The following is a 23,476-nucleotide window of genomic DNA, read 5'->3' on the forward strand; positions in this document are numbered from 1 at the left end:
CAACTATGACATACAACTATCTACTGGGGCTTTGGGGGGAAAAAAAAAAGGAGGAGGATTGGCAATAGACGTTAGCTCAGAGCCGGTCTTCCTCAGCAAAAAGAGGAGGATTAGCACGGATGTTAGCTCAGGGCTGATCTTCCTCACACACACAAAAAAATCTGAAGTCTGAATTATCCACATCATGAAATGAAGGTCAATAACCCTATTATTCAATTTATGATGAAAACACCTGCTGAACCAAAGCTCTTCTTTTCTTCTCAGGGAGATAAGTGTTGAACCAAAATTTCTAAATGAACATACCTTTAAGAAAAAACTAAAAAATGATTTTCTGTAAGCCATAATCCTCAAAAGAAGAAAGAATGGGATAGCTGACAAAGCAAAGCCTAAGTTGTAAGAACAATTCTTCCTCTAGATCAAAAACTTTGTTAACAAGTGAATGATGAACATGACGATGCTGAAATGCATCCAGTAGTCCTGCAGGGCCACACGTGCTTCTCCTCGAGCCATACATACATATCTTTGTGTTGGTTTTTGTCAACCAAGACAAAAACAAACACACTATGCTGTTTTTTTAGATACAAAATCTATACCTCAATATTAATTAAAAGATAGCAATCCCTACAAAAATAAACAACAACATTGCTCAAGAAAGTCTCTTCAGAGTTATTGTGAAGGAGATGATACAAGACTGTCTATAGGGAACAGGGTTAGAAGAAAACATCTGGAGTGAGTTTACACACAGAGTGACATCCTCTGCAGGCTCTTGACTACTATAAAAATAGCTTTGCAGCAGCTGGAAAGATTTTTACAAAAATGTAGTCTCAACTCAGCAATTTTGCCATTGGTTTACTTTGTTTTTTAAGAGGGTTCTTTGACAACTTATTAAAACAATATTATTTTTCATTTTTTATGAAATTTTCTTCATCTTTACATAATATTTAGTTTGTTGTTTTCCAAACAGAATCCTTGAAGAGTAATTCAGCTGGGTATAAAATTTGAGGTTGACAGTTATTTTCTTTCAGCCTCTTTGAGATTATTATTCCATTGTCTTCTGGCCTCTATTGTTCTTGAGAAGTCAGCTTCAAATCATCTTGCCTTTGTAGGTAAGATGCCTTCACTCCAAATGTTTTTAGGATCTTCTCTTTGGCTGTGGTATTTTGCTGCTGCTGCACAATGCATTTTGGTGTGGATTTATTTATTTTTTATTCTGATCAGGATTCATCCTTCTTCAGTTTGAGAAACAATGCCTTATATCAATTCTGGAATTTCTCAGTCATTATCTCCATATGTTTCTTCACTCTCATTTCATCTCTCTTTCCCTTATGAGTCTTATTAGATGTACGTTGGACCTTCTCATTCTATTCTTTATGTCTTTTAACCTCTCTATCATATTTTCAATCTCTATGTCTTTGTGTTGTATTTTGAATTATTTACTCATATCTAGCTTTCAGTTTGGTAATTTTCTCTTTAGCAGTGTCTATACTGCTTTTTACCTCAATCATAGTGTTTTATTTTCTATGACTGTGTCCTATTTCTTTTCCCAAAAAGAAAAGAAAACTGCTTTAAAAAACAGTATCTTAATCTTAAAGTTTTAATGCTTTCTTTTAATAATTTAAGACTTTAATATTTATTTCCAGCTTTATTGAGATATAATTGACATACATAGCGTAAGATTAAGGTGTACGTGATGATTTGATACACTTCTATATGCAAAATGATTACCACCATAGCATTAGCTAACACCGCCATCATGTCACATAATTACTGTATATTTTTGGGGTGAGAACATTTAAGATCTACTCTCTTAGCAACTTTCAAGTATATAATCAGTATTATTAACCATAATCATTATGCTGTACATAAGATTACTCAGAACTTATTCATCTTACAACTGGAAGTTTTTAATAATTTTAAATGTACTTATTATGTATTCTTTTTCAGACTAGTATGTATTTTAAAGTAATCAGGGCCCTCTCTCTTCCTTCCTTCTTTTTTTTAAGATGCTCATTCTTACTCGTGGCAGATTATTTCCTTGTGTGTTTGACAATTGTGCATTCATCTTTAAAAAGCCTTGATTGTTATTTGAGATAATTTGGCTGTAGCAACATCTCTCCAGAGAGGAGCCACGTTTGCTTCATTGGCTGCCCAGAAAGTCTGGCCTGGAACCAGGTTTCTTGTTTTTTTTTTTGTCTTTTCTTTTCATTTTGTTTTTGGAAGACAGTAAAATCCTTTTTTGGGGTATAACACTTAATATTTCAGGAGGAGTTGGTCACTGTTTCCCCCGGGGGTAAGAAGATATTCTGGTCAGTGAGGACACTCTTAGGGCCTTCCAATTACATGAAAAGTGTACAATCTCTGAATTTTACTTATTTTAATAACATTTTATCTGCACCAAATTAATCTAGGGAAGGCTGAGCTTTTCTTCTTTTAAAAAACAGCTTTATTGAGAGATAATTAATACAGCATACTAGTCACCTATTGAAAGTGTACAATCCAGTGATTTCAGTGTAGTCACAGAGTTGTGCAATTATTATCATAGTGAACTTTAGACATTTCATCACCCCAAAAAGAAGCTCTGTACCTATTACAATCATTCCCTATTCCTCTCAACCCTCCTCCCCAGGCCTAGGCAACCATGACTCTACTTTCTGTCTCTATAGGTTTACCTATTCTGGACATTTCATATAAATGGAATCATACAGTATGTGGTCTTCTGTGTCTGGCTTCTTTCACTTAGCATACTGTTTTCAAGGTTTATCTATGTTGTAGCACGTGTCAGGATTTTATTCCTTTTTATTGCTTAATTATATTCCATTGTATGGATGGACTACATTTTATTTATCCATTCATCAATTGATGGACACTTGGGTTGGTTCTGCTTCAGCTATTATAAATAATACTGGTATGAACATTCATGTACAAATTTTTGTGTAGACATTTGTTTTCAATTTTCTTGGGTATATATCTAGCAGTGGAATTGCTGGGTCATATGGTACCTGTATGTTTAACCTTTTGAGGAACTGCTAGACTGTTTTCCAGAGTGGCTGCACCATTCTACATTCCCACCAGCAATGCATAAGGATTCCTATTTCTCCACATCCTCACCAACACTTGTTACTGCCCATTTTGTTTTTAAATTTTATTTTAGTCATCTTAGGGGTGTGAAGTGCTATCTTATTGTGGTTTTGATTTGCATTTCCCTGATGGCTAATGATGTCAAGCATTCTTTCACATGCTTGTTGGCCATTTACATGTCTTTAGAGAAATGTCTATTTAGATCCTTTGTCCAGTTTTTAATTGGGTTGTCTTCTTATTGTGGAGTTTTAAGAGCTCTTTATATATTCGGGACACCAGTCCCTTATCAGATATATGATTTGCAAGTATTTTCTACCATTTTGGGTATTGCTTTTTTTTTTTTACTTTCTTTATAGTATTCTTTGAAGCACAAAAGTTTTCATTTTGATGAAGTCCAATTTATCTATTTTTTTTTCTTTTGTTGCTTGTGTTTTTGGTGTCTGGAACCAAGCTTTACATTAATTTCTCTTCTGGGAGTTTCTGGACCATTCATACAGTGTAAATTCAGAACCCAAACCCAACTCAGGCACAGGACTCAGAGTTACTTTTTTTTCCCATTCAGAGTCCAGGCAGACAGGTAGACACAGACAAACTTCCCTGGGCAGATATTTTTAGTCTCCCCTTTCAAAGAGGGTACAACCTTCAAGAGCCTGGACTTTCTGCAGGGGTCTCCATTCTCACTTCCCCCTCACATAGACTGGAGTCTGAATCTCCTGATCCTGCATGGGCATCAAATCCCAAGTCCAGAAACTACCAGATAGATCCACCTCCATCCCCCACCCCAGGGCAGCCACAGCACCAGCTTGGCACCTACTGCTCTAGTATGCTGTTCTCTTAACGCCTCTGACATCTGGGAATTTCCCTGTTTTTCTTATGAGCACATCAATAAATTTAAAATTTCAAAAAATTATATTTTATCCATAATTTTCTAGTTAGTTATAGCAGAAGTTTTTGTTTGTTTTTTAATATTTTATTGGTCTGCCTGTTATTGGAGTTAGAACTGTCCCTTAGAATTTTCTGAGTTCTCTGCTTTGTCACAAAGATTCAGATATTGAAGATAATAGGGCTTTCTAAAAATCCATGTGGTCGCACAGTCACAACCTGAGCATCAGTGTGTCTCAGTCTTTTAATTCTAACATGATAAAATCTACAGCCTGAGAGAAAACCAGAGAAGACATCCATCACAGACCTGGTGCTCTGGCAAACCTCTCTTTGGACACTGGTCCTCTCAGAAGCTTGATGTGTCGTGACAGCAACTCTCCAGTGGCTCTTGTCAGCCCGTCTGTGCTCACTAAGAGCATTCCTCGCCTGACACTCTCTGTTTCTTTGTCCTGCTGTTTAAGAGTTCTTCCCTCTGTCCCCTCTTGTACCCCAACTCCCACCCTAGACAAGATTAGGAAGAAATCAAGTCAAAATCTCCCTAAGAGCCTTTGCTCTTGGATGAAACACCGGCTTTGAGTATGTGACTGAAAGTGGATGAAAGTCAAGGTAGATCAGTCCCAGTGACCTACATGTGCATCCTAATAACAACAACGTCACATTCAGACCTATTTGGTGTCATTGGTGGGAAGTGGGGAATGAGCCAAAAACGATGAGACGAGAAACGTCTGTCTGGTGCTTCCCAAACAGTTTCACATCACGACACACAGAGAAGTGACACTGGGTTGATGGACTGGGGTGTAGAGAGCCTGCTGCCTGTCACTCTGCATAACTGTCAGGGATCGGACCCACCCCACACGCCTGGCCTCCAGGAGGCTGAGGGATTGGCGTTTCAACACAGATGTGATCCCTTACAGCACAAACAGCAACCCAGTTGGCACTGCGTGAAAGAGCAACAGAAGGAGAGGCCAAGGGGCCAGGACAGCCCACCCAGGGTTAAATTCACCTTTCCCTTATTTCTCAAAGCTGATTCATTCTTCACTCCAGCTGTCCTCACCAGCCTCACTGCCCAGCTTCTCAGCACTCTCATGCCCCCCTTGGCACTGTCTCCAAGTTTTTCATGTCCCGCTTTAGAGGTCCCAACAGGGCTCTGGTGAGAAGCAGGCAGGCCAGTGCTGGAAGGGACGGGGCTTGCCAGACGCCTGTTCCTGCCGCCTTCTGCAGTGCCATTGTCCTGACAATGACTGCCTCCAAAGCCACCTCAGCCCTGCCAGCAGGCCCCATGCCAACCATGTCCTCCGCCCTTCTGCTTGCTTCACTAGATATTTTCTTCAAGGGACTGCCATTGCCTTCCTAATGCATCCCTCTATGTATTTCCCATCAAGGCCACTCTGAATGCTAACTGTACCTCCTAAGGCAGTTTTCAATGTTTAAAAAATTAATTAGCTCTGTTATTTAAAATGATGACAGCAACAGGGAGACTGTTTCTTCATATAATGCCTTAGCACATGGACAGAAGCAGAGAGTTCTGATTGGGGATCAGGGGAGTCCCCAGGGCATTTTCTGGTGGAAACAGCTGCTGGAGGCTGCTGGCCACCTCCCGACTCCCTCCTGTTGCACATGGGCTTCCAGGGCCACCTTTCTGATTCTGCCCCTGTGGAGCCTCAAGAAAATGAGGACTCCCCTGGGCTTAGGAAGTGTCCTAGGAAACACAGCTATGTCAGGATGGGGCTAAGACCACAGAGCTGTGGTATTTTCACTTAATGGAGATGCTGGTGAAGGGAAGGGAGGGAGAACGAACAGTAACGTTGGACATGGATAAATGAAAGGGACAAGGACTTCCTGGGGGAGGGAGTCGGGAAGTCCTGGTCTTCTCTGACCAATGACCCAGTTCACTGTCTCAAACTTTCTACCTTCTCCTCACCCCTAGTCTGAGCAGAGGTCAGGAACGTATTTTGAGTACTATTTCTAATAGCCTAAGCTAGTCTAGAATTAACAGCTCCTCGATATATCAAGCGCACGCTGTGACAACGTCAGAAGACTGGGAGAAGAGCGGTGAGCTTCGTTTTCAGGAGAAAACCACATGATTTCAGACTATCTGGAAGAACTGATCTGTGTCACAGTGCATCTTTAAAGAGTGTCAGCAGCACTCTCCTCTTCGTGTTTCTACACACTCAAACCAGGCTCGGAAGGGTCCCAAACCACTGTTGGCTGGTCAGTCCACAAGGCCTAGAAGATTAGGGCAACATATCTGTCTCAACCTGAGCCTGTGGCTAAGAGTGGAGGGCTGTATGCTGTTTTGGGACAGGTTTTAAGAGGCACATGTGCCCATCTTTGCTTTTTCTTTTCCCTCAGGGAGCTGGATGCAGATGGCGATCAGTCCTAAAGGATAGCAGAGCGTGGGTCCTTGAATCACCTCCTGGAGGAGAGCCTCAACCCATCTTAGACTGCAATGAGGGAGAAGTAAACTTCTCTTGTGTTAAAGCGATAGGACTTTAGAGGGTCTCTTTGTTAGTGCAGGTGAGACTATCCTCACATATCACACACACTACTTTGTCAAAAGGAAATCCTGAACACCTTGTGTCATAAAGATCTCCCTTGGAATCTCTACACACTCTTGCTTTTCATCATTGGTGGTGAAAATTATCCCTAATTAAAAAAATGATAATGTGAGTCCAGCCCCTGGTAGAATTCATCACCAATTTCAAATTAGAGGCATGGGGCTCTAGTCAAGTTTTACTTAAATTACTGTTGAGGCTTGACCTGATTACTGGGTTAGGGAAATGCTACCGTAGGCACAGGAGGGACGAACCAGTGCGATGCCAGTGAGATTCAGGGCCACTAAGTCCCATCTCTAGGGGACGTGGAGAGGGGCTGAGTCTCCAGGGCTGGAAGAGCCTTCATCTCACCTGACTCCCGTGTCCGACCCCGCACCACCTCACTCCAGGGCCCAGCCCCAATGGCATTGAACGCCTGCATCTGCAGCTCGTACTCCGTCCACTCCTCCAGCTCCTCAATGGTGAATTCCCTCTCGAGCCGGTCATTGATGACTTGGGTCAGAGCTGGAGACTGGAGGTCCGGGCGCCAGTACTTAATCCTGTAGCCCACCGACTCGGGGTTCCCGTTGTACTGGGAGTCGGGCAGGGGCTGAAAATAAACGACAGTCCGTGGTGAGCTGACATCTCAGAATTGTCACCTGGGAAGGTCTTCAAGCATGGGCCTGGCTTTTGAGGCCAGTTCTGTGGAAGATTTTTTTGGGGGCAAATATTCTTAGAACCTTTACTCTATTTTTCCCTGGAACTTTTCTTCTGTCAATTAAATGAAATCCTGTCAGTAATTTTGGCTGGACATAACTTCTTTTAATACGTTTTGACTGAATTTTGTGGGGAAATGTTCTGATTAAATATCAAGCTGGTTCTCTTACAAATACTGAGTACTGGTTCCATGCTGACCTAGCTTAAGGAATTATAGGTCCAGCCTTTAGTACCACTGGCTTTCCTCCTCCAAAGAACATTCCTCAGTTCCAAGAGGCCAGTGAGTAATGCTACTAATTAATAAGGTAGGCTGGGCTGTCTGAGATCTAACATCAATTGTGAAATGCAATATTTTTGGTTTAATGACGAGATTAGTTTTGACTGGGATGGAGGCATGATGAAGAAATGACTCAGCTCTGGGTTCATGTGCAGGCCGTGGATACTCATGACTACTGTCCCTGAAGCCCCCCGTCTCACCCCCCAACTCACCACCCAGCGGAGCCGCAGGCTGGTCTCACTAGCAGTTCGGACGGTGATGCTGGTTGGAGCCACATCAGGGGGGGCCTGTAGCGTCTGGATGACCCGGGATGACTGACTGAAGGGGCTGGCCCCAACAATGTTCATCTGCCTCATTCGAAATCTGGAGGTAAAACCATTGACGAGAGTTATTCTGCAGCGCAAGGTCATGTGAAAAAGTGGAAAAAACAAAAATGCCACAACTGTTGCTTGGGGGGCTCAGATATGTGTCTACCCACATCGTAAAGACCATTGCTCAAGGATGCCCTCTTTCCATCTGACTTCATTAAAAATGTAAATTACATATATGGCCCTTTTCCCTAAGAACCTCCAAAGACTAGTAAATTCATTGCAACTCAATGATTTTAAATTCCCAAGTGAGCATGAGTTATATGGCCAGAAATCTGTGTCATCAGTTGCCATTGGCTGATTCAAGTTTAGGGTAATATCAGGGGAGTAGAGTTCGAGCTGCTATTTAACAGAACTGGAGTGTCAGAATGTCGCTACCAAATGACAGCTTTGAAAGTCCAATGTCTTTTTAATGACCAAGGGCACCCTACACCTCATTCTCTGTTGGTTCAGGAGAGGGGCAATGGCCCCAGAATCCACACCCTAGGACTCAACTCCATTGGTACCTGAGACCTTCGGCAAACCACACCAGTCTCCATTTCCTTATCTATAAAACGAGGGTGGAATTAGATGTTCTTTAAAGCCTATGTCAATGTTTTCAGTTCTAGTTCTTCTAGATTTATATGTACAATTATTTGAATTGAACTTATATACAAGAAAAATATCCTAAGCACACACAGATACTTATTTCAGAGGCTTCCTAAATTTACATGAATTTAAAACAGGGACACTGATCTCTAATAACAGTTTCTGATCTTTGAAATAATTATATAGCCTATGCTAATTTTACATGGTAAGTCTTGAATCCCAGCTCATTTTATGCTAAATGTTTTTCTTTAAAAATGAGTGTATGGTACCTTGATTCATCTGCTCTAATCCTAGGAAGGATGTTAAAATGAATAGAAGCTATACAGCATCTCTCATTAGGTTTTATTTTTAAACCCTAACTTTGTTATTGTACTGAAAAAACGTTCTTCACAAAGATGTAATTTCACCTTTTACTCCCTGAATTAGTCATTCTTAGTCTTTTATTCCCCGACCTCATGAAATGTATCCGTCCTGGCAGAACAATGACATTATCAAACTCAACATCTGGTGATAACTGGAAATTTCATCTCCTTCAATGATCTTACGGGAAGTTATAACATCTCTAACAGCTCCTGATCACTCTACCCTTTGTTAAGGCCAAAGATTTACTGCCTGGAAAAGTTTCAGGATCAAGAAGCAAAAGGTTAAATGGCATGTTAAGTACTTGATCAGTGAGACCAGCATCTCTGGGCCTGGAAGGGGGAAGCAGAAGGATGCCCCCAGGACATCTGCTTCATTCACACATAGCATGTCGTTGTCCCAAGAGGTCGTAGAGTTTTGTACAGAAAAGCGTGGTATCTCCCGCTGCCCGTGGCTCTCGGTTAGTAAGCCTAATATAATAGTGAGACATTTCTGTCGGGTGTCTTGCCAGCTGGTATTGATGGAAAGAACATTGCTAATCTAGCATTGGGGATATAATCTCCATCAGAATAATACTCAGCAGTGTATCTTGCTCCTAAAGGTTCCATTTACTGTTATGGCCACTTGGAAACTTCTCACTGACAGGCACATAACTGGGTTTTGTTACTGCAGACTGAAGCCACCCGCTGGAGATGCCACACTTCCTCCTGCGGGGGGTTATCACCTGCTGCTCTCACCTGTAATGAGTGTAGGGTGTGAGGTTGGGGATCTCCAGTGTCTGGGTGTTAGGCTCATTCTCCTCCTCGTAGAGGCTGACCCACTCCTCCTCATCGCCGATGGCTCCAACCTGTGGAAAGGGAGATCCTGGGATGGGCTGGAAGAGCTGCAGGGCGGAGGCCGCCATTCATGGCATGTGCAGCTGCCTGGTGTGTGGTGGGCTGGGGGTAAGTTGAGTCCTGCACACCCCGCCCCCCACCCTTGTGCATTGGAGATACAGGTCTTGCTATTCCCACCATCAACTCTGGGTGGGATTTAACCAAAAGCTCACAGTCAGGACTCAGTCTCTCCCACTCCCACTCTGCCCCTTTCTGCCCGGAACACACCAAAGACACCACTGCTGGCAGTGACACAAGCAGGTCGTTATGCAGAGAGCACAGGACAGATTGCTGCCCTGGGGGCTAGATTGGCAGGTGCAGTCCTTTTCAGAGGTAAAAGAACCACCTCAGGGCAGAGCTGATTCCCTCCAGATAGAGATTTGCCTTTTCCCAGTCCACCAAGAAGCTCCCGTGGGCTGCCCTCCAAGCTCTCCCAGCTTCTGCCTCACCCGAGACTCTAGTCCTGCCCAGTGATCTGTCTCCGGCTGATTTTATTCCCATCCCTGAACTTTGAGTCCAGTCAGCCTGCTCAGTTAGCATTTTCATTTGGCTCCAACCCTCCTAAGACCACCCTGATCTGACCCCAAGTCACAGGTCTTGTGATTTCCTGTTACTGCTCGGGGTAGCTTCTAGTTCTGCCCGCACCCATCTGACCACACCCCTCACCTGCCTGGCTGGTGCCATGGGGCCTGACCCAGCAAGGGAACAGCTGGCGGAGACACTGCGACATCCTATCAGCCAGGAAAGCCCCAGGAGTTCTACTCTGCAGGTTTCTGCATACCTGTCCCAGTCACACTCTGGCACTTGTGCAGGCTGTGTGGCTCGGGGGACCCAGGCGACATGTGCAGAGGGAAGGCCATGAGCACAGAGAGTGTCAGGCCAAAGAAGCTGTATCCAGGTGGATCAGCCCAGGGCCCTGTGCATTTAATGCTTCATAAATGACTTAAATGACAGCATAGGAAATGTGCCCATTAAGTTTGCAGAGAAACAAAGTTGGCAGGTGGCCAGGTTGTTGGAGGATGGCGTGAGAATTCAAAACGACTTTGGTAAACTGGAGAAACAGACACAGAGGATGAAGTGGAGACTGAGCAAACATATGCTGGGCAACACACTTCCTAAAGAAAACTAAATGCAAAACACAAAGCTCTAAATGCTCTGAATTACAAACATGAAAGTAGTTTGGCAGGTCCTCAAAAGTTAAATGTAGAGTTACCTCATGATCCAGCAATTCCACTCCCAGGGAAATACCCAAAAGAACTGAGAACTGGTACTCTAACAAATACATGCACACATGGTCACAGCAGCCCTATTCACAACACCCAAAGGTGGAAGCAACACGAATGTCCATCAACAGGTGAATGGATAAGCAAATTGTGGTTCATACACACAATGGAATACTATTCAGCCACAAAAAGGAATGAAGTACTGATACATCTTACATTGTGGATAAACCTTGAAACATTGTAAGTGAAAGAAGCCAGATCCAAAAGGCCACATAATGAATGATTCCATTTTATAAAATATATAGAATAAGTAAATCCATAGAAACAGAATGCAGATTGCTGGTTGCCAGGGGCTGGGGGAAGAGGGAACGGGAGTGACTGCTTAATGGATGTGGTGTTTCCTTTGGGGGTGATGAAAATGTTTTGGAACTAGATAGAGGTGGTGGTTGCATAACATTGTGAATGGCTAACTTGTGAATTGTACACTTTAAAATGGTTAACTTTATGCTATGTCAATTTCACTTCAATTGGAAAAAAAAAAAAAAACCATTGAAATAAAATGTGGGAGGATTGGCCACAAACATTTGGTGGAGAAAGATTCGGAGGTCAGAGTTAATAATGAGTGGCCCGGGAGTCAGCAAAGCAACAAGGCAGCTGAACGGGGCAGGGAAATCAGGAAGACACCATGCAGTCTGCACAGCTGAAGGAATGGGGACAGTCTCCTCCAGTCCTCAGCACTGTGGTCCCCATGGAAGCCCGCAGATCCTCACTTCAGAAATGCAGAAACGAAAGAGTGAGAGAATAAGACATGGATCAAGGCTGTGCAGGACACCTGTAATGAAGAAGGGAAGGGTCTAGGTTAACTGGGTTGGATGAGCTCTCCCAAGAACCAAGTGCCACTGAGGCCCACGGCTGCCACCTGCCTCCCTCCACTGCGTCTGTGAAGTGGACAAGGACGAGGAGGAGAAGACTGGTCAGTGCTGACCCATGGCCTGGGGCCACCAGCCCGGCTGGGCAAATAGAGGTGCGTCTCCCACAGCATGACTGTGCTTCCTAAGAACCTCGGAGAGCTCACTAATGTGCACCCGGAAGCCCTGCCCTGCTTAGCGTCTAGCGGAGAGGAGGCACGCAGTATTTATCTGTGAGGTCAAGGGATGATGAGCTGACAGATAAACCACAGAGCTGGGAGAAGCTTTCCCAGCCCTTTCACATGGGAGGAAGCCAAAGCCGGAAAAGAGGACGTTTTTTCCGAGTGTTTATCACTGCTCAGCACAGCCCAGGACACCTTTAGTGCCTCCAGGTGAAGGAAAAGCATGCAGAGCAGCCAGGAGGGTTGTATTCAGGACATGCTCAGGCTCCTGTGGGCAGGATCCTGGGCAGGGTCCCCGGCTTGCGGGGGGTGGGAGGTAGTAGAGATGGGGATGGCAGGCAGGCTGGAGCCAGATGATGGGGGAAGGAATACTGAACCCCACATTTTCTCTGCTCTATTAGTTCCATTCTATAAACTGTTAACAAAATTTATGAATTCCTTAAAGTCAAACTGCTAACTAATTCAGTTGAATTGTATTGGGCGCCAGGGGACCCCTGTTGAACAGAGGGCCCAGCACAAGGATTTAGCGGTTTCAGAGTCCGCAGTGACAGGTGATCTCCTCTTGTGAAAGGGATCCTTGGGGTATTATACCCAACACTTGTGCTATTTCTTGCAAGTTAAGTTTAGGAAAAAAAAAAAGGAAGGAAGAAAAAAAGAAAAAGAAATGACTTCAGTTTTAGGGCAGTCAATTCGAGACCTTTTATTTATCACTCAATCCCGTGTTGAAATGCTACGGAAAGCGCTCGCCATCAGGGCAGGGCAGCTGTCACTGATCACTCGCTGCACTGAGTGACTGAGGCGGACGCTGCACCAGCGGTGTCTGCTCACCACCACCCGGGCGCTGCTGTGCTAGTGCTGGGGCGCTTGTGTGAGGGGAACAGATGCACGGCGAGTTCATTTATTATCCAGGTTCCCAGGCCTAACCATGGAAGCCCATGTAACTTTGCAAAGCCACTGCTTTCTCCTTCTTTCTCTCCATGCCCCCAGTGACACCCCTCCAACCTCTGCTGCTTTGTTGAGCTCCCGGGCAGAGAAATAAACTAGGCTAAGAAACAACGGGGTCCTGGTGGTGGTGGGGCTCTTGGCTTTGAAGCCGGGCGTGTATCGATTCTGTCTGTCCAGTTGCTTTGCCGGCCCTGGAAGCACTCGTCTCCAGGCCTGCTGGCTTTCCTGACCCCATGGACATCCACCCAGAGCATGCTCTTGGCCACATGGCCTCGGCAGGGTCAGTGGTGGTCAGCGGCACTGGGTTTTGAAGCCGGTTCCATCCACGTGACCAAGCTCGGAGAACTGGCAAGACCTCCAATGCCACAGGAGGAGAGAGACATTCAGGAGGCATCCATGGGCTTCGGGAGGGCAGGAGAGGATGAGGCAGCAAGAAGCAACAAGCTAGTACGGTTTTTCTGAGAACCACTGGGCCTAAAACTCCGTTAGTAAAGAGCCTGGGAAACGGTCCCCTGTCAGGGAATGTGGAGGCCAGTGGGATGATGATTCCACTTCATCTTCCCGGGAAGAACGACACCCCTGCACTGGGGTCTCTGAGGAGGGAGGTCTTTCCTTTTAGAGTTCTGGGGCCTGTTGCCATTCTCAAATAGATGATCTCTAAGCTGCCCTCTAGGAAGGTTACTGCTGGCTGCCTATAGGGCTTTAGTTTTGCTGAGTGTGACCTACAATTGCAGGGCTAGGACAAATGGATTGGCACACCCAAGATCACACTTCCCTGCCCTCCCATCCTGTGCTCCGTCTCCTTTATAAAGACCTGGATTTGAATGGGTGCCAAATCCTTGGCAAACCCAGGTGGGCTCCGCATGGCTCCATTGGGCTCTGCTGCCACTGCTCCCTGCAGTTCCAGTTTGTTATTACCTGGGGCATCACATGGTCTCAAACACCTGTACCTCACAAAGACTCATTCCTCTCTTTAAAACGTGCCTACCCCTTCTGCTCCTTCCCTGCACAGCTGGCAAACTCCTTCAGAATCTGGAGAGCATCTGGGCCTTTGGGAAGACTCCACGAAGAACACTCCCATCACCCCTGACTCGTCCCCCAGCCAGGCTGCCAGAAAATGAGGTCCTAATTCTGTGCTCTCATGGCATCTGCATACCTCTGATACAGTGCTGATCATACCTGTCAACGTATCCACTTAAAAACATGACTCTCATACAAATATATAGTGCGCGTTAAAGATTTATTTTGCTCATTAATGAGGGAATCAGCAGGGTGGTAAAACTGGTTCAGAGGAGAATACCAGAGTCAGAGTATGTGGAGTCAGTGAAAGAAAGAAGCCTATGATAAGATCGCAAAGTTAGAAATAAAACTGGTTATAAGAGCAATGTGACTGTAATCTCTGGGTCTGCAACTTTAAATCTTCTACAAATTTGCATCTAACTCTACAGGGTCTGGGCCAAATCATAAAGAGTAAGTTAAACACAATTATAGTCCTTAAGGCAGATGAGTGTTAGGCAGACCTATTAAACAAGGCCCTAGTACTGGAGTCAGCAAACTACGGCCCATGGGGCACATCTGGCCCACCTCTTGTTTTTGTAAATAAAGTTTTATTGGAACACAGCCATGCTCATTGGTTGGTGTATTGCCAATGGCTACTTTCATGCTCCCACAGCAGAGCCGTGTAGTTGCAGCAGAGACCGCCTGGCCTGAAAGCCTCAAGTATTTACTATCTGGCCCTTTATAGAAAAAATTTGCCAACTGCTGCTTGAATGTTCCACCAAAAGGGCATGCAATGCTCCCTCTGTCTCCTTTCTGAAGGATCTTGCCATGCTTGTTTTTATCTGCATGGCCAACCCTCCACGTTGGAGCGCCTTGGAGGCAGGTTCAGGGTCTGACTCATCCCTGTACTCCCAGCATCTCTTCCAGCATCTCCCCCAGCAGCTGCCCCAGGGTCCAGCCCAAACTCAGAGCCCAACGTTGGTTTAACACATGAATGAATACACAAATGAACATGTGCACGATTTCAGAATCAGTATTAAAAATGAGTTGTCTTGCCCTGAGCTCCAAAAGCAAATTAGTACCGAAAATGTAATTTTACTTATAGACCTCTGGGGGGGGAACTTAAGTTTCTATAATAAATTTAAATTTCGACTTCATTTTGATTTAAAGAGAGTAGGATTCTTTTTAGTGAGGAACAGAAGTCCTTTAATACTTGCTGGGCTCCTCCGGCTCCCTAGTTAGATTTCAAGACCATCACCACAGAGTGTTCTAGAAGTAACTGGCTGTTCGCTAATGATGCGCTAGCCACAGTGGGGCAGAACTCTAAAGATGAAACAAATCAGAGCTCCACGGGGAAGCAAGGATTTTGACAGTTTTTTTTTTTCCTTCTTCTTCTTTTAAAGCTAACAAACAGCACTTTACAACACTTATTACAAAAGCAGAAACACCACACATGTCAAACACCACTCAGCAGGGGGGGTCGTTGGGACCCGTTAGGGAGCATGCTGTCCCTCGGCTAAAGCCCCGGGAGCTGCCACCCTGCCTCTTCCGCCGGGAAGCTCTGCAGCTTCCTGCCTCCACAGCTGGCCTGCATTTGGCACCAGCCGGCCAGGAGGCTGGGCTCCTTTGGACACATGCACCCATTTAATACATGGGCGTCCCAGGCCCCGCCCCCAAGTGGATTTTTCTATCAGAACTCCAGTTGTCTGCCTTGGGAAAGCCTCTGAGGTCAGCGGGGCCTCTGAGGAGTCAGGTGGAAACTGGCCTGCCTGGGCAGGACCTCCAAACGCCCCCATGGAGGCCGTGGTGGCCGCGACGAGCTCAGCACCCCAGAGGCCAGGATATCAATGGTGACTCAGAGGACGATCATTAACCTCATCCAGAAGGTAACTCTGAAGACAGAGGGGAGTGTATGACGCTGCAGCTGTGCTTGGGGAGAGGAGGAGGAGGAGGGCAGGAGGAAACAGCTCTCCTTTCATCCAGAGCTAAGAAGAGGGAAAAAGACAGTCCAAGAATTCATTCCATGGAAACCTGCCAAGCAAGTGCACCCTGCGTGGCTGAAACTCTGGTGTCAGCAGGAAAACTTGCACGTCAAGCAACTTCCAGTTACCGAGTCCCTCTCGCTCTGAGTAGCCTTCCCCGGCGCCCGAGCCAAATGAAGCCTTGCAGTGAGACAGCTGGAGGGTGCAGAGGAAGGGGGACAGATGGGGCATCTCTGCATCGTGCTGCTGGCAAATTGCAGCACAACCAGGAAGGTGGTCAGGCCTGAGCAAGGCCCAGGGCCCATTCCAGAAACGAGTCGGGACAGTGTGCAACTCTAATGAGATGTGAAGGGGATTCCGCCTAGCACTGGGCTGGTCTTAGCTGGTGAGGAGGTTTCATGCTTGGAAACAGCCAGAAGCTGGACTTTCCCAGCCCTCTCTCTCACCCAGCTAGCCAGTTGGTTATTTGTTTACTTATTTTTTAACTATTTAGTATTCTTTAACTAAATAGTATTTTTTAACTATTTAGTATTCTTTAAATAGTATTTTTTAACTATTTAGTATTCTTTAACTAAATAGTATTTTTTAACTATTTAGTATCTTCAGAAGCAGGAGGATTGTGAAATGACTGCTGGAGTCTTCTATCACTTTCCTTCCATCTTAAACGCTGCTCTTTGGACACCTCTCACACCAGGTCCTCTTGTTCCCCTCTGGCTTTCTAGCTGTCTCTTCTCTGGTTCCTCCTTTGCCCTCAACGGCCCCAAAAGGAAGTTCCTTCCCAGGTCTGTCCTGGCCCTCCTCCTTTCTCCCCCTCAGCAATGGTCTCCTTCCTTCTGGCGTTTCGTGTTCCTCCACAAGGACGTCTCAGGCCCTGTGGGTGGCCTTCATTCCTACTGACTGCCAGGTGGGTGTTTCTAAATTCTGGACATCTCTGAGCTAGCACCTCAAACCCCACAGGCTGGCAGCAGAACCCATTCTTTTTCTCCCATACGTACCGCCCTTGGACAGCCGTTTTTCTGGCCACAGCACCATGGTCCTCTGTCATCAAGGTTGGAGAACAGAAGCCATTTCCCCTGCCACTTCCCTCCCACTCTGCCCAGTGTGGGAGCCCCTAGCCTCTCTTCTGTTTGCTTGATTTCAATGATGGGACCCTGGCGTAGAAGCTCCTGACCTGTTGCTTGAACTATCTGATAGTCTAGCTCAGTGAATTAAAAAAAAGGAATACAATCTCTCATACAAGCCTCTCTACCCTAAAACACACCAAAGGGTCAGGGCTGCCCAGTTGCTTGTCATCGGGTCCGTGTGGTGGCCACTGGCCTACTGAGCCAACTTCTCTGATGAGCAGTTTGAAAGCCACAGGTTTGGGCCGGCCCCGTGGCTTAGCGGTGAAGTGCATGTGCTCTGCTGCTGGCGGCCTGGGTTCGGATCCCGGGTGCGCACTGACGCACTGCTTCTCCGGCCATGCTGAGGCTGCGTCCCACATAGAGCAACTAGAAGGATGTGCAGCTATGATGTACAACTATCTACTGGGGCTTTGGGGGGAAAAAATAAAGAAAGAAAGAAAATTATAAAAAAAAAAAAAAAAAAAGAAAGCCACAGGTTTAACAGCGTCCCTGACATGTATCTCCACAAGGGACTCCCTTCCCGTCAGGCACCCTACACAGCACATGATGATAATGTCCCCAAAGTACAAGCCTCAGAATGTTCTGGGCCTCAGTTGTAGCCATAAAGTGAGAGATTATGTGTGGATGAACTCGAAGGTCACCCAATTCAACTAGCACATGGCTTTGTCCCTCTGACCCAAGCTCCATTTAATGGTCCTCCTCGTCCATGCCCAGCCTCGTTCCTCGGCACTCCAGGCCGCCCAGACTCCTCTGAGGCCTCCTCTTATCCAGTCTTCCCTGTCTTACACCCCCATGCTCCCTAGCTTTTCCCACTTTATTCCCCAAATGTATCCTCCCTGAAATATCTTTCTAGGAAGCAGTTTTTCCATGAAGTCCTCTGCCTCCCGTGAAGAGGCTTCTCCCGGAGGCCCTCTATGGACCACGACTGTCCATGCCTGGGGAGTCCCTGGGTACCGAGCCTGCCTTCCCTGAGTCATGGGCCCACTGTGCCCAGCGCTGAGCCCTACACTCAACCGCTGCTCCCAGACGGGGAGGGGACTCAGGGACAGTCTCAGCCCCTCCTTCCCAGTCACCAGCTCCTGCTCATCTCTAAAGCGAGGTTGGCCTCCTCTGCATCTGTCACGGATGTTGAGGGGGACGGCATTTGAGTCTGTCCCTTCTCTCCCATGAATACGACCCCTCTCAAGGACAAACAGGAATGCCCGCAGCTCCCTGAGCCTCACAATGGGATTTTGTGCTTTTCTGAGATTCTGAGATACTGGTGAGGACAAGGAGGGGGTCTGAGTGTCCGGAAAGGCACTGGGGCTTGAGACTGGCTGGCCAACTGCTTGTGTGCAGCTGGGCGCCTCAGCTTTAGCATCTTCAGAGTGAGGACAATGATTGTCCCCAAGGGTCATCAGGAGACTCTGATGACGGGATGAAGTGTGTGAGATGCCCGGGACCCACTGGCACATGGCTCTGTGCTTGGAGAGCAGGAGAAGCAGTTCCTCAAGGACATTTTCAGACAGAAACAAATGAGCCCCTCAGCCAGGCATTCCAGGCCTTTCACACCGGGCCCAGCTTCCCCTCCTGGTCTCGTCTCCCATCACGTCCTGCTCGCACACACCCGACTACGCAGCTGCTCAGCTTTCCCCATGGGTGAGTGAGCCACATTTCTGGCATGTGATGCCCTGACATCCGGGGCCCTGCTGACCCTGCAGGGACTGCCCCTCCCAGAGTTAGCCAAGTCCTAGAGGTGGCAAACCACTCGCCTATGAGCACACCTTTCATGTGCAAACCAGCCAACCCAGAGCCCATGCCCCAACCCTCTCCTCCATGAGGCCCTCACACTCAGGCCTTCATCACCCAGGGCAGGGTTCCAGAGAACTGGGGACAGCCCCTCTGCCCCAGAGCCCTCTGAAATTACTCGAACTAGCCAGTCCTAAGTCTGCTCACCCTGCCTCTCAAGTTCCTTCCATGGAAACCACAATAGAGGCTCCTGCCCACAGTTCCCCCCTCCCTCTGCCTCCTGACTGACTCTGGTGCTCCCCATGTGGCCCTGGTGACATTGCGTGTCCCTTGGGATCTGTGAGAAAGAAACTATCTTTTCAATGAATCATCTCTTAATCTGTTGGCCTCGCCAGACCTGAATAAAAATAAAGTTTACATTTTAAAACAATAGGGGCCATGGAATTTCCTAACTCTGAGCCTTTCATTTAGATATTCCCTCTGCTTGGAATGTCCTCCTCCCCATCAAAATACTGTTCACCCTTCAGGGTCCAACTTAAACTTCACCTCCTAGGTGGAGCCTTCCTTGATTACCCTAGTCAGTTACTTATTTGCTTTTCTGTACTCTCTTAGCAAATTCTCACAAGTCTCATTGGTATCAATCAGAGTGTATCTCAATTGTCCCTCTGACATTCCCCCCCAGTTTGCGAGTTTCCAGCGGTGGGGACTAAAAGTTTTCCATCTCTATAATCTAGCATGTAGCATGAGACCTGAAACCTAGAAACCAGTAGGTGCTTCATAAATGTTTGCTGGATGAATGGATGACTGAATGAAACAAGTATAAAACCTAATGACCGGAAAAATGAAGCATAGAGGCAAATCTAAAAATCCAACAAGAGAATTAAGATGAAAGAATTTGAGCGGCCCTCAAAAAGAACAGGAAAATAGGACTCCTGTAAAATTTAATTTGGTTCGACAGATGTGATTTATATATACGTTGACCTCTGTTTCTTGAAAACTACACTGGTAGTAAAATGCTTCCCTCGGTCCTACTTGAGTTGTCACTTATGCTGCAGTATTTTCTTCTCCTGCGGCATTTTTAAAAATCCCATAATAGGACCTAAAAGGATCTGATAGGCTAAAGAACAGAAAGACTACTTCAAACCATTCATCTCGTACAGACTTCCTATGCTGGTCGAGAAAGAAAAGAGGAGAGTCATTTTAAAGGTATTATTACGGACAACCAAGCAACAATAAACATTTTGAAATATGTGCGTGTGTGTTTCGTTGTCACCTATCACCGCAGTGTCTGAACACCTAGGCAAAGGCTTTACCCCAGAACAAAGATGAAGCCCGTCTCGGCAAATTGACCCAAATAACCGAGTCATTACTGAAGGAGCCATTAGAGCCGGTGACAGCCCTCCTATGCATACGTGACAGACTACTCAGAAATAATGTCACTCTTTCTTTTCCCATTATGAAAAAGAAATTTGACGTAGTCAAGGTTTATTACAATTGAAATGCTGACAGAAACTTATCAAAAGGGCTGCGAATAGCCCTAACATCCATCCATAATGAGGGAAGGAGGAGATATAATTAGTGATTAGAAATCTCCAACTCCAGATCTTGAAGTGATGAGATAAAAAAATCTGGCTTATGACCCTGCCGGAGACAGAACACTCTAGCATTTCTTTCCACCGTCAGAGGTAGTAGGTAACCAGTTGGGCAGTTAAATAAACAAAGGACATGATTTGCTTTTTTTTTTGCTGAGGGAGATCAGCCCTGGGGTAACATCTGTGCCCATCTTCCTCTACTTTATCTGTGGGATGCCCCCACAGCATGGCTTGATAAGTGGTGCATAGGTCCATGACCGGGATCTGAACCTGCGAACACCAGGCCGCTGAAGCAGAGCATGCGAACTTAACCACCATGCCACTGAGCTGGCCTCAACAAAGGATACGCTTTGAAAGGATGGAAACTCACTACCAGGAAAAGGACACCAGGGATAGCCAGATTTGACATTTTTCAAGCTGTGGGATTTTTTTGGTTCCGTGTGAATAAATTCAAGTACAGTAGCCTGACTCTCAGCTGATATTCTGGGTGCCCGAGTGAGGCTGGATTCTGGCCCCAGGAGCTGGGGCCTCCTCCCAAGCTGACACCCCCGTCTCACTGGGGACTCGTCCCCCATTGGTTGTCTGACCACAGAGACCCAGAAGGGAACTTCAGCACCTCCCATCCCGAGCGTCAGAGCTGACCTGTCCTGGCCCTCGGTCTGGGCCTGCTCCGGTGGCCTGCTTGACCTTCCAGGGCTTAGCCCCGCGTTATCTTCACGGGCCTCTCTCTCCCAGGAATGCAGTCTTTTCTCTGAAGCCATACTATCTCAAGCAGCCTTCTTTGAGGCCAAACATTTGCCTTGACTTTATTATTATTTTTATTTATTTATTTATTTTTATTTTTTTGTGAGGAAGATCAGCCCTGAGCTAACATCCACGCCAATCCTTCTCTTTTTGCTGAGGAAGACTGGCCCTGGGCTAACATGTGTGCCCATCTTCCTCTACTTTATATAGGACACCGCCGCAGCATGGCCTGACAAGTGGTGCATCAGTGTGCACCCGGGATCCGCACCCGGGATCCGAACCCGGGCCGCCAGCAGCAGAGCACACACACTTAACCGCTACGCCACGGGGCTGGCCCCTTGACTTTATTATTTTTATTATGAGCTTCCATTTATTAAGTGCTTACTATGTGTGAGGCCCATGCTAGAGCTTTCAATGCACCGTTATTTTTCCAATGTTGTGATGAGGAAACCGAGGCCAGGAGGGGTCACATTACTCGTCCCAGTATGCCTGGCTCCCAGGCCCTGGTCTTTACCCCTATGCCAACAGCCAGCGCTGATGGACCCTCCTACGCCACAACAGCCACTTGCCTGGAGGATGGTGCATCACCAACACGTCTAATGTTCCACTCTGGTGCTCTGCTTTGCTAATCAGCCTGTCCTTCCCCTGGCCTTGCCTGTGGCCATACACTTCCTAGCAGGTCCCAGCTGGTCCCATCCTGCAAACAGCCAGGCTCAGTTCAGGACGGAACACTGGAATGATCCAAGGCAAAGCTGGAGATCCAAGTATCTTATTCCAAGGAACCTTAGATATTTCGAAGCCTCAATATTTCCCAATTTGCTCTTTAACACTTTTACGGACTCCTAAAGAGAAAAAATTCACTGAAAATACATACACAGGAAAGCGGACAATTTAGAGCAACATTTTGGGAGAGCTGTTTATTTCATATGTACACACCTCCTATTTTCAAAAGGAAGGTCTTCATAAATAAAACCTCCTCAGAGGCCCACAGCATTTTGCTTCTCTCTCTAAAGCAGTGACATCTGCCATGAGGTCTTGGCACCTTGTTTCTTCCGTGAGTCTCTCTTTCCTACTCATTAGAGGCAGGGGCTGCTTTTGATTTCTCCCTGAGGCCCCAGAATTTAGCACAGGACTGGAACACACAAGCGCTCGGCACACAGGGAGCAGATGAAGACGCGGAACGGAAGCAAATCCAAATGAAGGGAGCAGAAGAGAGCTCCCATCCTGGAATTCTCAGGCAACACCTTTGACTTTAAAACCCCGGGCAGCTTAGGCACAGAGGGAAAGCCTGGGTCGTATGGGCTTCAACTGTGACAAGAGAAAATAGACCCACTCATCTACCAAGACAACATTTTCCTGAGAACTCACCACTAGGAGAAATGTATTGGGAGAGGCCTTGGGTCAAGGGCAGGTGAGTGAGACAGAAGGCCCCACATATCCCGTGAGCTGTATTCACAGATGAGTACATCAGCAAACAGAAACGAAACAAAGCCTGGCCTTCCACGCATCGGCCGTGGTCCGGTCCCTGGGTGGGAAATGCACTTGGGAGAGATAGAACTCGCCTCTGTGCCGATGACTCCTCCGAGGAATGTGTCACTCCAACTGCCATCGCCGTGGGCCTCGAGGGCCACCGCAGGCGTCTGTGAGTGCCTCACCTGTGGGCTCCCCGCCCCGAGCGCTCCATGCCCACTACTCCTTAGTTACCGAGAGACCAGCACTCAACACACTGGCGCTTTATTTTATTAGCTCATAACACTCTCTAAAACAGCTCCTTTTAAGAAAATGGCTACTATTATGCACAAACAAGCACTAAGTGGGCTTTTTTTTTTTTCTTTCCATTTTCGGAATGGAAACAGTTTTATCTGTACCTAAAGTGTTACCACCAGCATCTTCGTTATGGAAAACCCTGCTCAGAGCAGCGTTTTGAGAAGACTAGATGTGATTTTTGGCTATTAGAGCGCAGCAAACGGCGGCAAGCGGCAGGGGTTTACGGAGGGTCCAAGAGGCAAACAGGAGCGGCAAATGAGAACACATAACATTTGCATTCTCCCCTTTTATGCGGTGCCATAAAAACGGGGGAAGGGATGTTCTGCTCACTCTATAGCCAAAGGTTGCTAATAAGGCAAAGCATTACTGAACCAGAAAGACCTATAAATGCTGCTTTTTAAAATTTTAACCCACATCTGAGCATCAGCTTATCACAGGGCCTTTCAATGGGCTCCCCTGGTGATTAGGATCTTTCATTCCATAATTCACTGAAGATAACTCGAAGTAATACAACCTTCTTGATGCACTTTAAAAATGGTCGGAATTTGAAAGAAACTTTTCTGCAAGGAAGATACGGTTGAGAAGTGGATCAAAAGCAGGAAA

At 46.4% G+C, this 23,476-nt stretch overlaps 1 protein-coding gene across 3 annotated transcripts in view; it reads right to left on the reverse strand.

The window, feature by feature from the left end:
• The window catches only part of SDK1 (sidekick cell adhesion molecule 1), a 919,553-nt gene that overhangs the window by 118,114 nt on the left and 777,963 nt on the right, over positions 1-23,476 (reverse strand). For all 3 annotated transcript variants that reach the window (XM_058569383.1, XM_058569382.1, XM_058569384.1), the window contains 3 exons: positions 9,542-9,651; positions 7,701-7,851; positions 6,867-7,104 (listed from right to left, as the gene is read on the reverse strand). In XM_058569383.1, coding sequence (XP_058425366.1) covers positions 6,867-7,104; positions 7,701-7,851; positions 9,542-9,651 — 499 coding nt within the window. The remainder of the gene's footprint in view (positions 1-6,866; positions 7,105-7,700; positions 7,852-9,541; positions 9,652-23,476) is intronic.

The sequence above is a fragment of the Diceros bicornis genome, chromosome 26 (assembly GCF_020826845.1).
Source record: "Diceros bicornis minor isolate mBicDic1 chromosome 26, mDicBic1.mat.cur, whole genome shotgun sequence".
Classification (NCBI taxonomy): domain Eukaryota; kingdom Metazoa; phylum Chordata; class Mammalia; order Perissodactyla; family Rhinocerotidae; genus Diceros; species Diceros bicornis.